A 21,601-nucleotide genomic window follows, 5' to 3' on the forward strand; every position below is an offset into this window, starting at 1 on the left:
TATCAAGACAGCATCAGGAAACAACGATGGATTAATTACAGCATATGATAAGGTTGGCCTCATCACGAAGTAAGTGAAAGCTGTTCGTAACAACCCGGAAGATGGATTTCCATGCCAAAGGTGCAAGCTCCACCATAGCTGAAGTCTTAAGGGAAGTACTTTCTAAACAATGCATCATTGGGAGAAAAACACTTCCGATTAAATGTTGAGGCTGATAGTGTTACGTGTGACGATAGTCAGGTGTCAGAGTATTGACTATTATTTCACTAGGAAATAGATTGTTAAACCAGATTTCTACAAATATTTGTCTTAATAGTCAAATGAAGTATCATCAAGTAGTGCCATGGAAAAAGAAGGGCTTATCAGAAGTGTAGACAGTTTTAAGAAAGAAAATGTAAAGATTGATGTACTAGTGCCGCTATGAAAGCAGTGTATCTTTTGCCACATAATCTTGCAAAGATGAGTGATGATATTGAAGACCTAATCAAGACTTTTTATGCGGATGACCTACACTCTACTTGATACAAGCAAGAAGCACGATTGTGGCGACATATTGGGAGTCAGCAGAGGTGACAACCTCCACTTTAAAACACATAACATAAAAGAGCCAACAAATTCTGCTCTGAGGTTTGTTAAGAATACCTACCGATCAACGTTAAGGGAAAAGCGCTTTAACGCCCTTTTTGTACACGCAGATATTTCACTTGATTATAGTAAGATTATAGATATGTATGCCATCCAAGAAGAATGTTATTTGCACACCTCTTGTTAGAATACAGTGCACGCCACTAACTAAAGGAGGCCAATCAGGGTTGTAACAACACACAACAACTGATGAAGTCTAGCCGACAGCCAGACAAAGTTGTCTTGTAATGCAAGTTCAAATTACTGGTTTATAATCAATAAACTAATCAATTTACTAATCGAAATCAGAGGAAAATAACCTTGGTTAAAATTCTATAATTGCAGAAATTGATCAAATACAAGGAAAAAAATAGGTGTTTTATATAAACTAAAATATTAATCTATTATTACTATTTATAACTCTTTTATTGTACTGTTATTAATGTATGGTATAGAAGTCTGGGGAAACACTCATTTAACATATTTGAATCAAATAAATTTAATTAAAAAATGTGCGTGCAGTGTCATTCATGCGTCAAGGCCTTTGAATGGACAGTAGGTTGTGTTATAAATGTGTGGGGGAACGGCGCAAGAATTAAAGAGAGAGTTGGTAGTGAGCTGAGTTGAGCTACTGGTGGGTGTGTCAATTTGCTGGCTGTATATATCAGGGCCATAGCCACCAGCATGGTTGGTAACGCAGGCCCGTTTCCAGGGGCGGGGGGGGGGGGGGTGCGTTGGGTGCAGACGCACCACCCCAGTCCCAAAAGGTCCACTATTTCCTCGGTTGTATTTTTTCTTGTCTTGTTTAACCATGGATTAAAGAATAGAAGGATATGCATCGACGGTAACATCAAACGATTTTCCAACGCGCTTGCCTATACTAAAGCACTGCTGCCAATCGAACAAACACGCTCATTGAACTCCGTGTCTCTAACCGCGGCCCTCTGTAGAACGCTGCGAATCAACTGCTACATATTTTAAGAACAAAACATAGCCATGTAGAAATCGTATGCGCAGTCTGAATGTTCTATTGACATGTTTGCGTCGATGATTAATTGACAACAATATATTGCTGAACAATTCTGTTTTAGTTTCATCACAATCGGACTACGAAAAGTTCACTTTCTTACGACTGTTAATTTTAAGTAGTTGGTAATATTGATAAAATATGCAATTTTTATATTTGATATTACCTTATGAGCCTGCCATCTCCTGTCATTAAAAATTGCTTTCATCTATAGAATATTAATTTATGCATTTGACCATGTATGTTGTTAGCGTGTCCCGTGTCCACACATACAACAATCGTGTTTTTAATATATGGCTAAGCAGTGGTTTCTTCATAAATCTCCTTAATTATCGATGTGATTATATTTAAACTGTAGTTCCTGGTGATTGGCTAGTGGTTATGTCATCCACATCACATCCAATCACAGGGCCTAATCGAATGAAAACAGCGATCCCTGATCCGGGATTGGCTGGCTATGTATAGTTGCGATACGTTACCTAACGGTCGTTTTGAAAAGTACACGCAAGGCAAACTTAATCACGAACAAACGAAGTAGGCATACCTTGTCTATTACTATATTATTATTCACACAAGAAGTAGATAATGGTGAGTATATAAATCATGATTACACGTTGTATCTACTACTAAGATACTAAATTTACAAGATATGGTTCAAAGAATGAAATTTCATAGTATAATTTTTGTAGTTAAGTGTTTGCATAATTTAATTGATTTTGATTTATTTGAATACCTTACAATTAATTCTTGGTATCCAGAGTCCCTCACCTTTAAACACATGTGTGCTAGAACTAATGCATTTAAATACTCCCTGTTTGTTAATTTCCCTCGAATTTGGGAATGTATCCCGCATGAAGTTCGTAACAAAGTCCTGTTTAACTTTGGGGGGTTTAGAAGGGATTTTAAAAAATGTATTACTGATATCGAATTCATCTAGACTATCTCTGTGTATTTATGTCTATTGCGTTTTTCGTACTATTAGTTGGGAAAGCCACTCGACAGTGCAGTTCTTTTGAACTGATCCACTTCTGGTTACCCGCAGGTGCTGATAGTACTTTTGTTATGTTTTGTTGAATGATGCCGTACCTTGTTTATGATTTTTGTATGTTACCTGGAAATTGAATAAAAAAAAAAAAAAAAATACACTTAAATAAGATTAGCCTAGGCATATACCTAAGCAGTATCAATGTTGGCAAATCATAGGGTTCACTAGCCAATCACCTGGGCTTAGGCTAGTATTCTTGCTGATTTTGTAATTTTACAACAAATGAGACAACAAATAGTTATTGTCTCAGATGTAGGGCTACTACAGGTCATAAAATGCTACTTTAAGGTCATAAAAAACATTAGCGTAGATCAATCGCGGCAGAAACCTATACTAATTACAATGATAGCATCTACAAACATCATGCCACCAAAGAACGCGCGAAAGAAGCGTAGCCAACAAGGTTAAATGTCGTTGCACATGTGCAGTAAACAATATATTAGGCACGCAACCGTTTCGTTGTTACCATGCGGTTAATTAAACTGTAACATTGTGGGCGGTCCGCGCTCTGCCGGCTAGAGTCATGGAACCCTTGATCTCAAACTGATGCATATCCTTCTATTCTTTAATCCATGGTTTAACTAAAGACACTATCATTATATATATACAAAATTTACATTATCAATGGTATACAAACAAAAATATGTTAATATAAAATGAAAAAATACCGGTAATTAAATTACGGAATCTGAACTGACTACAAACTTGATGTGAAACATGCGCAGTCGATCATGTGACGACAAGCAATAGCTTAGTGCTTCATGTACGCGGTACGCGGTAAAGTGTTTGCTGGAAATACAGACACAACCGGCGGTAAAGACGTGTCTGGAAATACAGACACTATCGCCTAGGCGCCTAAACATGGGAAGGAAGGAGCAGGAAGCTAGAAAGCGGAAAGCTGCTGGAAAATCATGCCAAAAGTTGGATGACTGGATAAAAAAATCGCTTGAAAAAGATAAAGAACAAGACCAAGAGGCTCTGACCGCCTTATTTTCCCAAACATATATGCGTTGTTAAAGATTTGTTGCACAATTCCATCTACGAGCTGGGAGTGTGAGAGAAGTGCGAGTGCTTTAAAAAAACTGCATACATACACAGAGCAAGCATGACACAAGAGAGGTTATCATCGCTAGCACTCATGCATATACACTACTCAAAAGACGTCGACTTGGATCAGGTCGTGGATTTATTTGCAAAAAAACATCCAAGGAGGCTAGAGCTTCATACGCTATTACATGATCGTCATTCTACTTAAACAGTAATGAATCATTTAAAATAAATCATTGTCAATTACGAACACAATTTAATTAAGAATTTGTCATTTTGTTGTCTTCTATTTAAAAAATCACGGTATGAGGCCCATTTTCTTGTTGAAATTAATTTTCTGCAGTCAGAGTCAGAGTGTTTCACTGTTTGTTAAGGCCAACTCAGAGAGCGTCGTACCACGCTGTCTGAGTTGGCCTTTAAACATCATGAAAGCGTTAAGTTCTGGTGTCCATCGTTCAACTAGCCCAAGCCACAACAAAGAGTCTTAAATCAGTCTTTAGAACGTCAAATAACGCAAATTTTGCCGGGGCCTTCAGCCACTGGACCCTAACCGGGGGCCCTTGGTGGCCCCCTGGCCCCCAGCCATTGTTGCTCGCTTCGCTCACACCCCCATTATAAATGCTGCATACGGCCTTGTAAGGTTACAACCTCACCACTTTTTCCACAGAGGCCTTTGACAACCCAGTGGCTTGAACATAGATTGTTCCCTTTTCTTGCAAAAACCAGATCAATTTATTTCTTGTGGCTACATCACTGTATATGCACAAGCGGAGATAATGAACCTGTAAAATAGATATAAAATTGATTGATTGACACTTCAGCTTATCAATTGGTATTCAATAATTGTTTTTGAAAATTGAGATCTAGGATCAAATAATGGAACGTTGGCTGTTGAGAGCTGTTACCTGTTGTGGAATGTGGCTTGACCGACGTATGGACAGGACATTTGGAAAAACAAGGCAAGAATATTGTGAGTGCAAGACAACAAGTGTAAATTTTGCTTACCGTCAGGGAATCTAAATCGACGATGAGTCTTTGCCATTCAAAATCACAAATTAGTGTGTTGTGAGCTACTAAAAAACATTGATAAAGGTACTACTGAATCAGAAGAAGAAGTACCACCACGATGATGAAGATGTTCCAGGTACATCTGATGATACTACCAGTAGCACCACCTCCACACCAAAATGAAAAATCTGATGTGAATGCCTGCATTAGTAATTATATAGAATAACCAAAAATTCCTAAAAAAGACTCACTGGGTCAAATTTTTGACGCAACTTGTCAAGCCGTTAGGGCTTTCCTTTCCCAAAAACAAAACAAATTCAAGTAATTAAAGGCAATGATAACGTCAGTGCTGATGAACCTTAGTAGAAATTAATGAAATTGCTTAACTAATGTGTATGATTAGATTATAAAAGTTTGGAAAGCATACTGCTATGGCCAGTCAAATGTAATTTTAGAGCGGTACCAATTCCATACAACAAATCAACAGGAAGGGGAAGATTTTCAAAGTGTTTTGATTCGCTTACACAAGCAAGCGTGTGTGTTTGGAAATCTTAAAGATGAGACTATACGCGATTGAATAGTTTGTAGAATACGTGACAAGGATACCCGGAAGGAGCTGTTGCAGGAGCCAAAACTCACTTGGAGTCATGCATAAACTTATGAACTTTCTGATAAATGTAATGTCAAATACTGATAATATTAATGCTATTGATAACGATAATGACAAGTCTACCAGTAGGTCTGCTAACTGGCGATTTAGTGCTTAAATCGGACCAGGTCGTGGTACCGAAAGCTATGTGTCAAAGTATTCGCAAGGAACTAGATAGTGCACACTCGGGTCTAGCTTGCACTTTGCGAAGAGCGTGGGAGTGTATGTTCTGGCCAGGAATGAATACAGAGCTTAAAGATTATCTGTGAGAGGGTCTTGTCGAGAACACTAATTTAATCTACAACCCAAGGAGGCATACGACCTCATCACCTACAACATGACATCGTCACCAAGCAGTAAGGTGATAAAGATCTCTGATAGAGATCAAACGTTCTGACTAAATACTCTAAACTTATTCAAACATTTTATAGTGTAACATTATTGCTGTAATAGTCTACAGAAACGACAGCAATACTTTTCTTTATGTTAATACATCACAAAACATTGCACAATAGAAATATAATTACATGTATGAAAACATGAAATACACAAATAAATAATTATAATTACCGTACTGACACGGGTATAAGCCCATACTCGGGTATAAGCCCACCCCCGACTTTTGACTAATTTTCATGAAAAATGAGGCACTCGGGTATAAGCCCACCCATTAATTCGAAGATCTACGGTGTGAGCCGTAATACATTATTTTGTATTTGGCGACGTCCATACAATGCATACACCTATTTTTGATCATAACCAAGCTAGGCTAATATACGCTAGGCCATATGAGGCTTAGCGGTCCTGTTTTGTTTACACTCCATCGCGGTCGAAGATCGCTTCACACACGACGCTCACAAGTCGCCATAAACAAGCTTATTAAATTTCTTTGGTACATTTCTATAACGAACACTGTATACTTGCTTTTCTGCTTGATAAATTCTTGTTGAATAAGATATTCTACGCTAAATTACACGAACTATAAGCTTAATTTTCCGACACTCTACACCTCGTGTATTTAGGCTCGTGAGGGCGCTCGCATGGTGGTTTCAGAGGAGGAATGTCCATGATGGAATACACAGTACATGTGCTGTTTTTGACTATCTGCATTTTTGGATCCTCGGGTATAAGCCCACCCCCCAAACTTGAAGTGATTTTATGTTTAAGGGGGGGGGGGGGGGGTCAGTACGGTACTAATTTTGCAATAAAATGTACAATTAAGAAACAATTATATAAAACAAAATATGGTTGCAATTTGTAATACCATCTACTTGAATAAGTCTTGTATATTTGTCTTGATGTCCTCAAACTGTTTATCAGGTAAAGCCACCTCTTTTAGAATTTCTATAACTGTTTCTTCTGTCAATTTATTGTAGTCTTCTTCACCTGAAAAATTGAAAATTTAAATGAATTAATTATTATAATTGGTTTGCCCACAAGTAGTTATTTTAATGCTATTCCTATTCATTCATACAATACCATTAAAAAATACTGAAGCATTTTTACCCACTTCCCCTTGTCTGTCAAATTAACGATTCCTTATTTTAATATGTACTGTATTTGCCCAATTACATGGTCAATACGGACATATTATTACCATTTTTACATCCAATATTGAGTTTTAAAGAAATGTCTTAGGCTGTGTTTTACAACACCTTTCTTACTTCACATGCTTACTATATATAGAACTGAGCCGTTCATACATGAATGTTAGCTGCTGTGTTGTGAACAGGAAGGTCAGTTACAGCCAAACATCTGCTGCTATGTTCACATCTTCTCATAAGATTTGACCGGTCCTCAGGTAGCCTTTCCAGGTGGTTTAGTAAATACACGGAATCCATGTATGTTTATACAACACACCACATAGAACCGTATTGAGTTAGTATGTTGTATAAACAGGCCTTTAAGCTCTGTCTACACTATCAAACTAGTTTGACAAAGTGTGATGTGTCCAAATATGGTAGTGATATGCCCCAATATGGTAGTGACACAGTATAACATCATCATGGCCATATATAGGCACACATTTTTTTGTCACATAAAGTTTGATAATGTAGACAGAACTTTAGACTTGGGTAAGCTTACCTAAGCACTGTCAATCAGATGGATAATATAAGTATTATTAGTTTGTGTGGAGTTTAATTTAAAACAAAACAACTTACATTTAACTAGAATATGTCCTGAAAGTTCACACACTGCTGGATTAAAAGCCATAAAGTTCTTAGCACCTGAAATTTGAATAATTATGTAAGTAATATTGTGTGCCCCCTAAAAAACCTATGGCAAGTTTCGTGATGAGTGTTTTCCCAGTGTACTGGTTCAAATTCAGTTACTTCTGCGAATGTCAGAGCAGTTATAGATGGTCTGTGTAGAAAGGAGAAATATAACATGGTTGTGTTTTATATTTAGTTAATCGGACGATTGACCAAAAGGACAACTTTTGATGAGTAACCAATGAAGACCTTTTGTCATAAATGGTGCAATGTATTATTTATACAGAATCCAATTTAATTATGGTATTTTAGAGGATATCCAGCATAAACAGGCACATTATAGCAAAATAATTGGTGTAATGAAAGTCATGCTTCATCGACTTACCATAGAATGATTGTCTAGGATATATATAAACTCTTATTGTCCTTCCATCTGGTCTCCTCTCCAGACAATCTCCTCTTGTTAAGAATACATTGTGAGCAGTGTTGTTTGCATGCAAATATGAAGTTACTTTGTATATATCTCTAGAAGAAATGCTGAATGTTCATGAAAACTATACATACATTTCAGTTGAACAACTTATTTTGGATTTTGTACTAGATATGCTTTACTGGTATTTGAAGCATCAGTTTTAAGTTGTTTATTTTATTGTGTATATTTCTGTAATTCCGTAAGTGTGAATATTCAATTCAATTCAATTCAATTCAAAATTCTTTAATCATCCCACACGGGGCAATTCAAATAAAAAGGTCTGGATTAAAATGATCTTACAAAATATACAAAAAATACACAGTACAAAAAAAAAAGAGTCAAGGTTCAAGAATTTAAGAGTCGAATAGCCACTGGCAAAAACGAATTCCTTTTCCGGTTTGTTCTACATGCCGGGCATCGAAAGCGACGCCCATGAGGCATGGTTAATATTTTTTAGAATTTATTTATGTAGGTATTTTCAGAGGTCCCAACTTGAGAAAGACCTGAAAATAATTTAGGACACTATAAGCTAAAATTAAGTTTTACAAAAAATATTGAGTGTACATCAGCTGGGATATCCAATACCTACCACCTGCCTATTTTCAGTAATAAACAATGGGTAATGAGACTTTTCAAGCATGGTATAGCCTAGCCACATAAGCCTACAATAATTTTGTTAATAAATAGACCTTTTCACTTACATTTGCAGTCCTTTTTTACCTTCGGTTAACTTGGGACCTCTGTTTTTTTTTATTTTTCCTGTGTGTGTGTGTTTATTGTAAACACTTTACAACAATGTTCAGGCTTTTCATTTGTTATATCTTAATTAAGTGAAATTTTATTGAATTTGTATGTATGAAATGTTGCAAATTTGTGATCTGTATCATCTTCGTAAGCATTCTACATCCATTAGTAATTTTTATAAATTAAACTCACTTGGTTAAGCTTTGTAAATCTGACCCACTAAGTTGAAGAACAAATGATCTCACTGGCCAATCAGTGGTCTCAAACAAAGTACCTTCAACCTGTTGACATTCCTATAAGTACAATTAATACACCAGATTTCAGAAAGAAAGGAAAAAAATGTAATCACAATTCAGAAATAATTTACCAGTCAAAGTAAATACAATACCAAAGAACTTTATTGTACATCCCCTTACACAGAATCCCTATATACAGACTTGATAAATACTGAATTGTAGACACGACACAATGTATGTATTCAATATACAACACTACCAACACAGAATTGGATTTAGTTTGGCAGTGTAAAAAGGGTATTAAGTATGATTTAAATTTTGCAACACCTGGTTATAGCTGATCTACAATAAGTAGATAAATACGCACTTTTCTTACTGAAAACAAAATAAACAAGAAATATTTCTTACAAAAAACGCTGCTCGGCATTTTAAAATTAATCATTGTTCTTTCTTCAGATATATTTATGATAAATTATTAAAAAGATGTCCTTTAATCGAAAAAATACACACAAATGAAAGATAGTTCTTTAATTATGATTCACATGCCCACTTAAAAATGGTCAATTTTGAACTTTAATGTGCTGTGTGTGTGTGTGACCTCAACCTGTTGGCATGCAACTGAATACCCTCTAGAGACAACGTGACTTCACAGTGGTACAAGTGAGAAAATTCTTCCCAGTCTGATGATTCGCGTCAACCAATCAAAGGGCGAGAATCCAAAATTGTTCAACCGTGAGCCCTCATAGACTCTCTTTTCGCAGACGTTTTTTTGGGTCCAGCAGCTGGGATCTATAAATTATAGTCAAGTTTACAAAGTCGCAAAACTGTTGGCCTTAGATAATAACTGCTGCTTGCTTTAGCTTCTGAATGAGTAGTCCTCATGGGACGTAGCTGGCTAGAGCAGCAGGGTGAAAAGTTTTCACCCTAGAACTATAAGATAACTATTTATGCTACAGTATCTTTGATGAAAAGAATATTGTTTTTTAGTATAAATGAGCCTTTATCCAAATTAATTTAGAATTGTTCGATAGTCAAATCAGTAACTGTCAGTCTTATAATGTATGTTGTCATTAATGTAATAAATTAATAGGGTGATTTTATCTAGCTTCATTTAAAGTAACCCTAAATTAAAATTCAATTTTTATTTATGAAAGCTATTAAGGGATACTTACAGCAATTTCAGTATAGAGGTCTCTATCCAAGTAATATGCATGGAAATGTAAATGGTTGACAGATGCAAAAGCACACAGGCTATTCCAGGCAAGTCGTAAACTCCTGCAATAAAAATAAAATATTATAAAAAAAAATCAAATATCAGAAAAATGCATCCAAAGCTAAAAATTTCCATAATACTTAGAATAGATATTTACTGTAGGCTAAACTTTGTAAATAATACTAACTTTTTCGCAGATATATACACAGATACGGAATAAATAAAGTGTAGGTCAGAGTGAACAACAATTTTGTTTTAGGTTTAGAACTAGATATTTTGACTGTAGTTGAAAAATGCTAGTTAATTTTAGAGTTTCTTATGATGCACAAATTAAAAATTGAGGTAAATAAAATATTATGGTATTTCTCTCTGTAAGGAAAGAACAAATTTTAATCGGTTACCTGCGATTTATGTATGTTAGGCTGTATAGTACACGATAGAAACATGCTTTATTGTGCCGTGTCAATTGTTTTTCTTTTTGTATTTTTAGTTTATCGGAGAGACAGATGGGTAAAGAATTAAAGTGAGTGATTCTTCTGTTATTTTTCCGCGTATAAACAGGGGTTGCATACAGAACACAGACATAAACCTATTATATAGGTAGAGGGAAATACTTTGAATGACCTTACTTTTTTGAACTCAGAAGCATCATCTCCAGAGCTAGCTTTATGCTTATTTGATTGAGAATCTACAAACATCAAGAGAATAAATTTAAAAGAACAATAATATAGCATAATATTTGTAGGTGAGAACGTTAACACTCCTAATTTAAATATTATAAGTGGCAGGTGTTAAGTCAAGATATGCAGATACTAAATCATAGTATAGCACATAGTACAGTACATAATTCCATGCTTGAGTGATTATAATAGTATTAATTAAATATTATAAATATATTAATAATAATTAACAATTCATAAAGCAAATCACAGGTAAATGATTGCACCCTAGTTAATAAACCCAATGACAATAAGAGTTCTTCACGCTCGAATTCCATAGGCTTTAATTATTTTTTTATATCCCTCTTAAACATTTCCTACATATATTTATATCATTCTGTATTATGAAATTGACATTTTTATCTATAATAATATAATAATGTTTAACATGTCAACAGTAGCTATGAGCGCTCACTGGCTAAACCCACGGGCCCCAGAGCTTACAGGGGCCCCCAATTAGGGCCCAAAGGAAACAACAGGCATTAAAATAATTGTGTTGAAAAAGGCTAAAATGCCTAAAGTCTCCAGCATTGGAAGGCCACTTAGGAAGAAAAGAAGAAAGTGAAATAACTGAAAGAAGTTTTGAATTTACTTGTGGAAAACAGCTGTTGATATGTGGCACCAATAGAACGTTGCAATATTCTAAAGGACTAATGTTGATTATAACTAGATGCGGATTGTGTTCTTTCTCTGCAGTAATGTTGTTCTGCTGAACATCCAATCTATTCCCAACAGGTTTCATCTCAAACAGTATCTGAAAAGTTATTATTATATTATTATTAAAGATGTATTGTCCCTTGAAACACAAAAAAATGAAGGTCAAAATATTCTAAATTTAAATTGGCCATATCAAAGTAATATTAAAGTTATTCACTTTAAGTCGAAAATTCGAGCCAAAAGCAACAAGTTTACGTAATTAACAGGAAAATTAGTTACATTTCGTCTGGAAAATCGTCGCGAGCGAAAGTAAACAAAGATTTCAAACCACGAGTATGCATTATGCATATGCCAGAATTCAGATTGTTTACAACTCGTCACGGTTGAGAAGGTATTTTCACACAGATCGTGAGGAAGTTTTATGATTATGCATACAGAGTAGCCAAACAAGCGCGTTTTATTATGGGGTATGTTTTGATCGAAAACTTTGACTGGAAGTCAGAGTTATTTTTTTTAACAAAAAAATGTCTGTATTTCAGTTAAATGATTTTTTTTTCGACAAATTTTTGGTGATAGTTAATAACTATTATGATACTTCAAAATGACCCACCTTTTTTCAAAATCTGTTATTTTTTATTTTTTTGGAATTAGTCAAAGGGACAATACATCTTTAAGAAAAAAGTGAAATCAAATCAACTGGACTCATTATTATATTATTATTAAGAAAAAAATGAAATCAAATCAACTGGACTCGAGTAATTATTAGCATCATTCCATATCACTCTAAACATATTGCGCACCCGTTCATGATAGACCAAGTCCACCACAGGTAATTCACATCCAACCATCCTCCCTGCCCTCCACCAATCTGTCTATTCTATCCCTATCTCCTCTACAACAATGAGGATTTTTTTAGGTTAACCACTGAATCTAGAACCAGAGGACACTTTTTGAAAATTAGTAAACCTCGTACTCACTTAAGGATACGGCAGAAATTTTTTACAAACTCTATTATCGACACATGGAACAACTTGCCTCAGGATGTAATAGAAGCTGCAAATGTTAATCAATTTAAAAACCGACTAGAGAAGTTTTGGAAACACCACCCACTAAAGTTTTCCCCATATGATAGAACATGTAATAGAATATACCAGAGGGACACACAAGCATTGCTTTAGATGTCCAAGATCAAGGTAAATCAAGGTAAACATTCCCACCCCAACCCAACAGACAATATCCCCAAACAGAACTAATCACTGAAAAATAAAACATACGAAGGATGTCGCTATCGACATTAAATGAGCATCTTTTTATTCAGTATTATTTCCTATCAATTGTATTTCGTTCTGGTAGTTACGTAATTGCTTTTGATGTGTAGGACTAATTTGAATATTGAATTGGTTTTAGTTAAATTGATTGGTCGATAGTTGTTGCTATTGTAGTCAATGGATATATAAAAGTGGCATGTACGAACTCCTCTCATTCACTTGGAAAAACTGCTAAACATACATTGTATTGTTATAATACAACAAAATGCAGAGCAGAGGCAAGAAGTCTGTTAATTTGTATATTGTACAGCCATTCGAGTCTCGCACAATTGGAAAGGGTCCAACAGCTCGACAGTTCATAAAAGGATATGTGATTTTAAAAGATCACAATAAAATTGTCGAGTGCTATATAAATGAAAGTATGGCCCTAACGGGAAGCATAATAAATAAGATTCTGGCGTTAGAAAGAGGAAAATATATAACGGTTAAAAATTGTTCGGTCGATACCCTGAAAGTGTAGTTAAAGACTACCGAAATCCAGCAAAGGTTGCTTTAAATCAAATCAAAACTTTGCCGATGAAAAGAAGACTGTCGGCTGAGGGAAACGTGTCTTATATTGGCGAAGTGAGAACAGTTGGCGAAAATAAACGTCTACGTACAATCCATATAAGCGATGGGCCGGATACCATTGAGGTGAACTTGTTGGGTGACCACACAGATGTTGCCTTCACTCTAAATGAAAGGGTGGAGGCAACTGGTTTAATCGTCACTAAATACAAAGACGTAAAAAAACTGGAATCAACGTCATCGTTGGTAATTAAAAATATGGTACAAAAAAAAGACATGCTTGGAGACATAATTGCTGTGTCGGATGACGAGTAAGTATTTTGTTCTTAAAATGTTTTCATAACCATGTTACATTTATTGTTCCAGTGCTTTGTCGGTCATGGTTCCTAAATTAAATAATTTGTTCGTCTACTGCATCCTTATATATTGCATAATTTATATAAATTTGGCTTCAGTGTGTGAATATTTTATTCATTTTATCTCTCCTTAACATCTTTCAATTTTACATTGTAGGTTTCAACGGCCTTATGTAATAATATTTACTTTGGGGCGATGACACACGTCATTCTGATTACTGAAAACTCCGAGATGAATGGTGACCTCTCTACTCTTCCAATTTCGGCACATGTCATAACAATTGACAGCGGTTCATGTAGACCTATCGATTCGGTAATCATTTCGTCTCTGCGCCCCTTCCATTTAAAGTTTCTCACAATAGTGACATCAACTTTTCATTGGAAAATAGCAAGGCATGAACAAAATTAATTTTAAATTTGTTTAAAAAAACTATATTTAATATGCCAATAATGAAGACGTATAGATTTGATAGTAAATCATAATATAATATGATTTATATATTTTAAGAAAGTAAAACAAGTGTTATCCGCTCAACGCGGGTGACTAAATAATATAATATGATTCGATCTACTATTTCCAGTATAACTGTATTGTTGTCGTAATCAACTTTTATTTAAGTAGAAATAAATTTACATCGTACAATAACTCTAAAATGTAAATTGTAATGTAAGATATATTATTTTGATCCAAGAAAATGTTAGTTTGTGACTGTTAAAAAAATTACATTTATAATGAATGCGTAAGACACTTTTTCTCTAAATGTCACTATAAATCATACGTATGATATACACCAAGAAATCAAATTAAACATACGATGCGCATAGCCAAAAAAAAAATTATTTTGTTAAATAGATTTCGTTCCCATGATGAGACTCCATCTCGATACCTCAAACGCTGTACACATGATAACTGACCATTGAGCCATATACAGTATCTTGAACACATATTCCTCGGTATATTTGCCATGTCGTAACGCAAATACAATAGCCAGTATCACTGAACATCGAGCCATATACAAAACAATATAAAACAATCGGATTAAAGATCCCTCCGCGTATACTGTCATAAACCACATTTGTTACACAGTAATAAAGACATTACTTACTTTTTATCTAGATTTGATAATAAATCATGTGTATATTCTATATAATACACTAAGAAATAAAATTGAACAATACGGATAATAAAAAAAAACTTATTTCGTTTCGTTTCCCAAGGCAAGACTCGATCTCGGTACCTTGAATGCCATAGACACGAGCACAGACCACCTAGCCATTCACAACTGACTAAAAGTTGTAGAAAGATTCTTCCGTGTATTTACTATGCAGTAACCACTTTGGTGAAGATAGATTATTACATACCGCAATGAATTATAATTTTTTACTATGATGACATCTTTAAAAATTTTAAAAAATGATGCACTGTCAAACTATATAGTTTTTAACTTTAATATATGAACATTTTAAGGAAGAAAGTTAATGTTAAGTTTGTTATTTCGACCTAAGAAAAAGTCATAATTTGTTTGATTGTCGAAATTAATTTTTTTTAAATTTAATATGCAATTAATGCTGACTTAATCAACTTTTGTTCTCTTTTAATTTCATAATAAATCATACATATGATAGATACACTTCAAGAAAATGAAATAAAAAATAGGTGTTCCCGAGCATTCTGACGATCTATATTAATTTTAAAATATAGAATATTTTCACCCTTTTGTTTACTTACACGTGGGTAGCCTGTCACCTTTGACATGCTCATATAATGCAATTTCGCGTTGAAAAGTGAATAAAATATGATGATATTATTAAAGAATGGTTGAACAGAAATCGGACAAAAAAAGTGTGCATTAACGTTTAACGTGCAAAAATCAGCGCACTCATGGTAATTTTGTAAACGCTTAAAATTGCCTGAGACGTACTCCAATTTCACCAAAAATAAATTTTGACAACTTTGAAAATTTTCAAAATGGTTGAACAGAAATCGGACAAAAAAAGTGTGCATTAACGTTTAACGTGCAAAAATCAGCGCACTCATGGTAATTTTGTAAACGCTTAAAATTGCCTGAGACGTACTCCAATTTCACCAAAAATAAATTTTGACAACTTTGAAAATTTTAGGCGCGCGTATGCATGCGTTATATGCGTTATGCACGTAATTGTATTGCCATATGATGAAATATGACCTGAAATTTATGAGTACCAAATTTTGTTTAATTATGATTCATGCTTGTGAAGATATGATTACAAACGTGATTTCGTTAAATCGCGCGTAGACCGCGTAATTTTTGATTGCGCATTGTGTGAGCAGCTACTGCTAGGAGAATAAAAGCGAAGCTACTAGTGCTAAAATTACGCTCTTCAACGAAGCTCTAAGTATTTAGAGATTCTAGCCCGTAAATCTGTGGTGATTTTCGGGCTGTTGTTAACACAACACCGTCTACTAGCCAAGATTCCCGGTGCTGGGTTTCCTTGGTGGTTTGTTGTGGGCTCTGTGTGCTTAGTCGCCATGCCCAAAATGACTTGTGTTAGCTACGGGGGCCCCGTGCCACAATCAAATGGGATAACACACAAAGTGTTTAACCTGTAGTGTAGGGATTGCAGCCAAGCTGAACATTGTGAAGTGTGTGTTAGGTGGCCTCCGGCATGGTTCACCTCCCTTCCAGAACGCGCTGATAAGACGGCAAAGCCTTCCTCGCCTAGACCCGAGTCTCCCGCGGAGACTCTGCCGTTGCCACCAATTCCGGTTATTACTCCACTGTTGCCTCCGATTCCGGTTATTACTCCGCCAAATGTTAATCAAGTGTGGTAGGAAATGGTTTTTATAAAGCCTATGTGAAATTTGTTGTCTTTCATTCTACCAATCAATACATTCACGACCATTTGTGACAGTTTACCAAATTTCAGAGTGCTCTGCAAATTCTAGTCTGGGCTCCAGACGGAGTTTTGTCTTAATTATTATTAGTAAAAATATAAATATTTTTGCACATATGGCGTTTCATACGTGTATTACTTGAGTTTGGATACTCCGTCTGGGGAAACACGCACAAGTCACATGGTTTGACACCAAGAATTCTTGGTGCATAAATTATCCAGTTGACTACTTTCAGCCGCATGCCATTGGCTACTCACTCGTACGCAGTTTTAATATTCATATTTCAGAATTTCAAAGACTCAACATCTAAGACGATGCGCATGCGTACGTTTAGACGTGTACATTGGTTGGGTACATTGATGAAAGTTTCTGAAGGTTAGAAATGATTTTATATGCCTAGTAGTCTGGTAAACATTTGATGGGATTTTTCCCAAGAACATGAAAACTTGTCTTGATATGATAGGCTAGCTTCTCCGCAAATCAAACATTAAATGGATCATTTATTATGCGGAGATAATTTGATTTAATTCCCACCCAGACACTGTCCTGTTCATAGCCCTGTTATGTGCCGGTCGGTGGTGGTATGTACCTTATTGGCGTTTTATTTGGCAGGTCATACGTACGAGTTGAGTAGCCCTACGAAGGAGGCCTAGGCCAGGACTAAACAATTAATAAACAAAACAACTTGGCAACACGATTTTATATTATTATTATTATTAAAACAGTTGTTCAGTCTCGATCGTACATTCAGCACTGTACGTACTCGATCTTTTTCATTTTGAAACAAAATGATCATTGGTTGATTCGAAATCCATATTTACATACCACCCGTCCCATATAGCCAAATACGGTATGATAACTTACGTCATTCTTATCGGATGTTTGCGGTCTGCAAATCGATTTCTATACGTGTTTCACAAGTCTGTATTTTCAGACAAAAATCGCGGTCGAAATAAAAACAAATAAATAAAAAAAAAGACAATAAATACAGACTTGGGGCAAGTCTATGCAAATTCAGGTAATATTGGATTGTGGCTACTGCCTCAACACTAAAGAATTGTGTGCGTCTGCATGGCCTCACCTTCCTTCTCCAACATGTCGAGGAAAGAGACTCACTTTCAGGAGTCTCCTGTCTCCAAACCCACCTTATATCAAATTGCTTGGTGGTGTCAAAGACAAAAACAGTGCACTCCTGCAGCCTTTACATAAGGCCTTTAAAGTAGGTCAGCTTAGAAACGTCAATATGAGTCACAGGCTATTAACAATCGGTCATACGAGTGGTTAGGATCTTCAAATTTATTCACCGCCGTCTGTGTACACCCCATTTATGGACTTAACTCAGGCAATTGCATAGATTATATTTTGCACAGAGGTACTCATACATGCTGTATTCTACTCTCTGTATGTAGGGTTAGTTACATATTTGGTGTTGCACATCAAGAATGACCCACTATAAGTCCATCGACTGGTTTTCAGTAAACTGGGATATCCCCTACTCTTGTTGAAGAATGTACGGCTCTCATTGTGTAAGACTGTGTGCTACCTCCATACAGTAATCCACCTTGCAGGCGGAACACTCGGAGAGCAAAAATGTCATTTGAACCGTGGTGAACCAAAGGAAGAGTCATTCACGATTCAGCACACAACACAGTGACCACCAGTATAGCCAACCAATATGATGTTACATTACAGTCAAGTGTACACAGCCTGACCCGTCTTAGTACAGTATTCGAACCTCGCCCCAGTGGTAGAGACTCTTTCATTCAGTTGGCTTACTTGCCCACCTCCGACTAGTTGCCTAGTCCGGTGCTACTCTGGCCAATGTCGGTTTATTCGCTACCCCAACGAAATTGAACATTTTTAGAACCTACCTCATGCTTCTTTACTTTAGTGAAATTAAATCGTTCATGATTGAATGGCTGATCTATACTAGATATCTGTTCAGGCTTCCTCCTCTCAGTGGCTCGTTTAGTATTCAACTATTGAAAAGGAAAAACAATAGTGAAGACAACACTATTTGTTTTAAAATAGTAATGAAGACAGTATCAGTACATCACCATTTGTTTCACAATAGAAATTCTTGCATGAATAATGGGATCAATTTGGAATAAATTCGCACGTTCCTATTAGAGGATGAATAGACAATGGATGCTGAACTGCCAAGGGAATAACATGACCCCCTTAGAGCATGTGACCCTGTTAGAGCATGACGTGATCTTGACATGTTTCTTTTTGAAATTTGCAAAATTCCACAAAATATGAAGGCTTAATAAAAGTTATAGTTTCTATACATTGGCATCATACTGTTAGTTACCTGTAATACAAATTTGTATTTGTCAGAAATAAGCTTTGTCTGTAAGTCATCAAGTTTGTAGCGGAAGATTCCTGCTTCCATGGCAGCATCCCACTCAGAACAAAGCTTTTCATCAAACTGATAACAGGAAACATCAAATTATTCAATATTAAGAACATCGAAAGAATTCCGTAGTTCAATAAAAGTTTGTAACAATGTTTGGATTGATGAAGACCTTGTTTTGATATCAGATGACATTAAGTATGTACTGGACAAGTAAAATAGTGTCAGAGATGTCTTTAAAAGGTTTTTCTGAGAGTGTGCTAAAAGTATGGAAAATTAATTTAATATTTTTAATTACTATCAATTTTATAGCATTTATAAATATTTTCTTATACTTGGAATATGTTTGGGTTTTGCTTGTTTGTAGATGAGGAGATATCACAAGGTGTTCATGATTAAGTAGTTATAATTACAATATGCTCTTCTATGAAGGAGTAGATACAGCCACTGTCAATAGTAAACCATGGATACCTTGCTATGAATATTCTCATCCCTTTCTGTCCATCTTGTAGGGGCAGATGCTAAGCCTTCAACGGCATATGTAAATTCCATATTCTGGAAAACAAAAACAACATTATACATAATATATACCTAATATGGCTGTAGTGTTTATAAACATATCAAAAAATTGTTTATTTTACAGGAAATATGCCATTGATAGGAGGGCCAGTCTTCATGAATAGGTAGTCTAAGCATGTTACTGTGCACAGTTTATTTAAACCAAAAGCGACATTTCAGTATATAACTAGGCCAACTGGGTGTGTAGAAAGCGACGACCTCGAATTGGACGACCCCAACGACCCGGGCGACCTCGAATTGGACGACCTAGAATTGGACGACCCATAACACGAAACCGACGACCCCTACAGCCTAGCCTAGCCTAAGTGTGGTATAACATCCCGAAGCCGAACATAGCCAAAGATCTTTAAACCATACCTTATATAATAATCGCAAGCAAGCAATTGATTGAAAAAATACAGAAATATCGCCATCTGATACTGAATGTGTCGACACGAACAAACGAACAGATATATGGAACGCCAACGCCGCCGCTGAAAAAGGGGCCGTTTTGACCTGGTTTGCCATGTTTATGATATTTCGTGTGCTAATCGAGTCGAATGCAGTTTTAATGATGCACTCTTGGCGTTCCATACCTGTTCGTTTGTTCGTATCGACACATTCAGTATCAAATGGCGATATTTCTGTATTTTTTCAATCAATTGTTTGCTTGCGAGTATTATATAAGGTATGGTTTAAAGATCTTTGGCTATGTTTGGCTTCGGGATGTTATACCACACTTGGGCCTAGGCTAGGCTATAAGGGTCGTCGGTTTCGTGTTATGGGTCGTCCAATTCTAGGTCGTCCAATTCGAGGTCGCCCGGGTCGTTGGAGTCGTCCAATTCGAGGTCGTCGCTTTCTACACACCCTAGGCCAACTAGCCTAGGCCCAGACCAATTAACTAGTAGAGCATGGTTGCTCAATTTAAATGGCTGGGTTCTGGGAAATGGGAAAGAAGTTCCCAGAGAGTATTACTTGTGTACTTCTACAAATAGTGTAAATACAATAACATGTTAAGCCCTCTTTTGGCCGCTTGGCGAATGCACGAAATAAACAATAAACAAAGTTTATAAATATAAAATTACGTTTTTTTAGTAATTTGTTTGATATATTATATCAACATTGCCAATATCAATAAAATACGGATTGTTAAACACCTTGATAAATACAAAAAAAAAATGTATATGAATTTGGTCTAAAGTGAGACGTTTCGGCCCACAAAGTGGGACGTTTCGCCCCAGAAGTTGGCCGAATCGTCCCGGATTCGATACCAGTCATCACACACTCAGCCAGAAGCCAAAAAAAGCACGTGTCCATGACGCCCTGTGAGTGTGGCCCCTGGAAATTAATAACAGTTAATGGACAACTCGCCCATTGACAACACCGCAAAACTATTTGATATGAATAGGCCTAGCTTATGTTAGGTTTAATGTTAACTGCCAAACAAACCCTCTTGGCCAGCGTCTTTTTGCCGTCTGACGAGCTAAGGAGGATTAGGCCTACGTGTTTGTGGGGTGATTCAACACCACCACCGAGAACGTCACAAAACTCGTAAACCGCTTCCAAATTGACGCTTCGTACCCGTGTGGGGGCGCAAGGCAAACTGCTGTACCACAATTAAATTCTATTCTATAATTATATTTAGGTATAGGCCCTACATTACATTATCGGTAATATTTTTAATTCATTATTTTTTTCATTTCATAACATTTATTTACAAACACTGACTAAAAAGGAAAAGAAAAATACAATACATAAAAAATGATAATAGGTCAGAGAATGAAATCTTGTGGTGGGCGAGCCTTAAAAAATAAGTAAAATAAAGAGATACGGTAAAAGAGATAAAAGGATAGCAGAGATGATTTGACAGGAGGGTTAATGGAGGAGAAGATAACATTACTTTGTTGGATGAGATTAATGTCATTGAGTATTTCATAAGATTCAAGAAAAAATGTGATGAGTGGGAC

The 21,601-nt window shown here is 35.9% G+C and overlaps 1 protein-coding gene across 1 annotated transcript; it reads right to left on the reverse strand.

Annotated features, from left to right (window-relative positions):
- Positions 1-5,448: 5,448 nt before the first annotated feature.
- Positions 5,449-21,150, reverse strand: LOC144851972 (GDP-D-glucose phosphorylase 1-like). The gene is made up of 11 exons (XM_078709650.1): positions 21,084-21,150; positions 19,548-19,631; positions 19,035-19,151; positions 18,592-18,699; positions 11,590-11,751; positions 10,908-10,966; positions 10,238-10,340; positions 9,022-9,122; positions 7,999-8,138; positions 7,563-7,628; positions 5,449-6,786 (listed from the first exon to the last, which is right to left on the reverse strand). Exons 2-11 carry the CDS (start codon positions 19,626-19,628, stop codon positions 6,668-6,670), a joined length of 1,056 nt encoding a protein of 351 aa, XP_078565776.1. The 5' UTR covers positions 19,629-19,631; positions 21,084-21,150; the 3' UTR covers positions 5,449-6,667.
- Positions 21,151-21,601: the final 451 nt, after the last annotated feature.

This window comes from Antedon bifida, chromosome 9 (genome assembly GCF_963402885.1).
Source record: "Antedon bifida chromosome 9, ecAntBifi1.1, whole genome shotgun sequence".
Taxonomy (NCBI): domain Eukaryota; kingdom Metazoa; phylum Echinodermata; class Crinoidea; order Comatulida; family Antedonidae; genus Antedon; species Antedon bifida.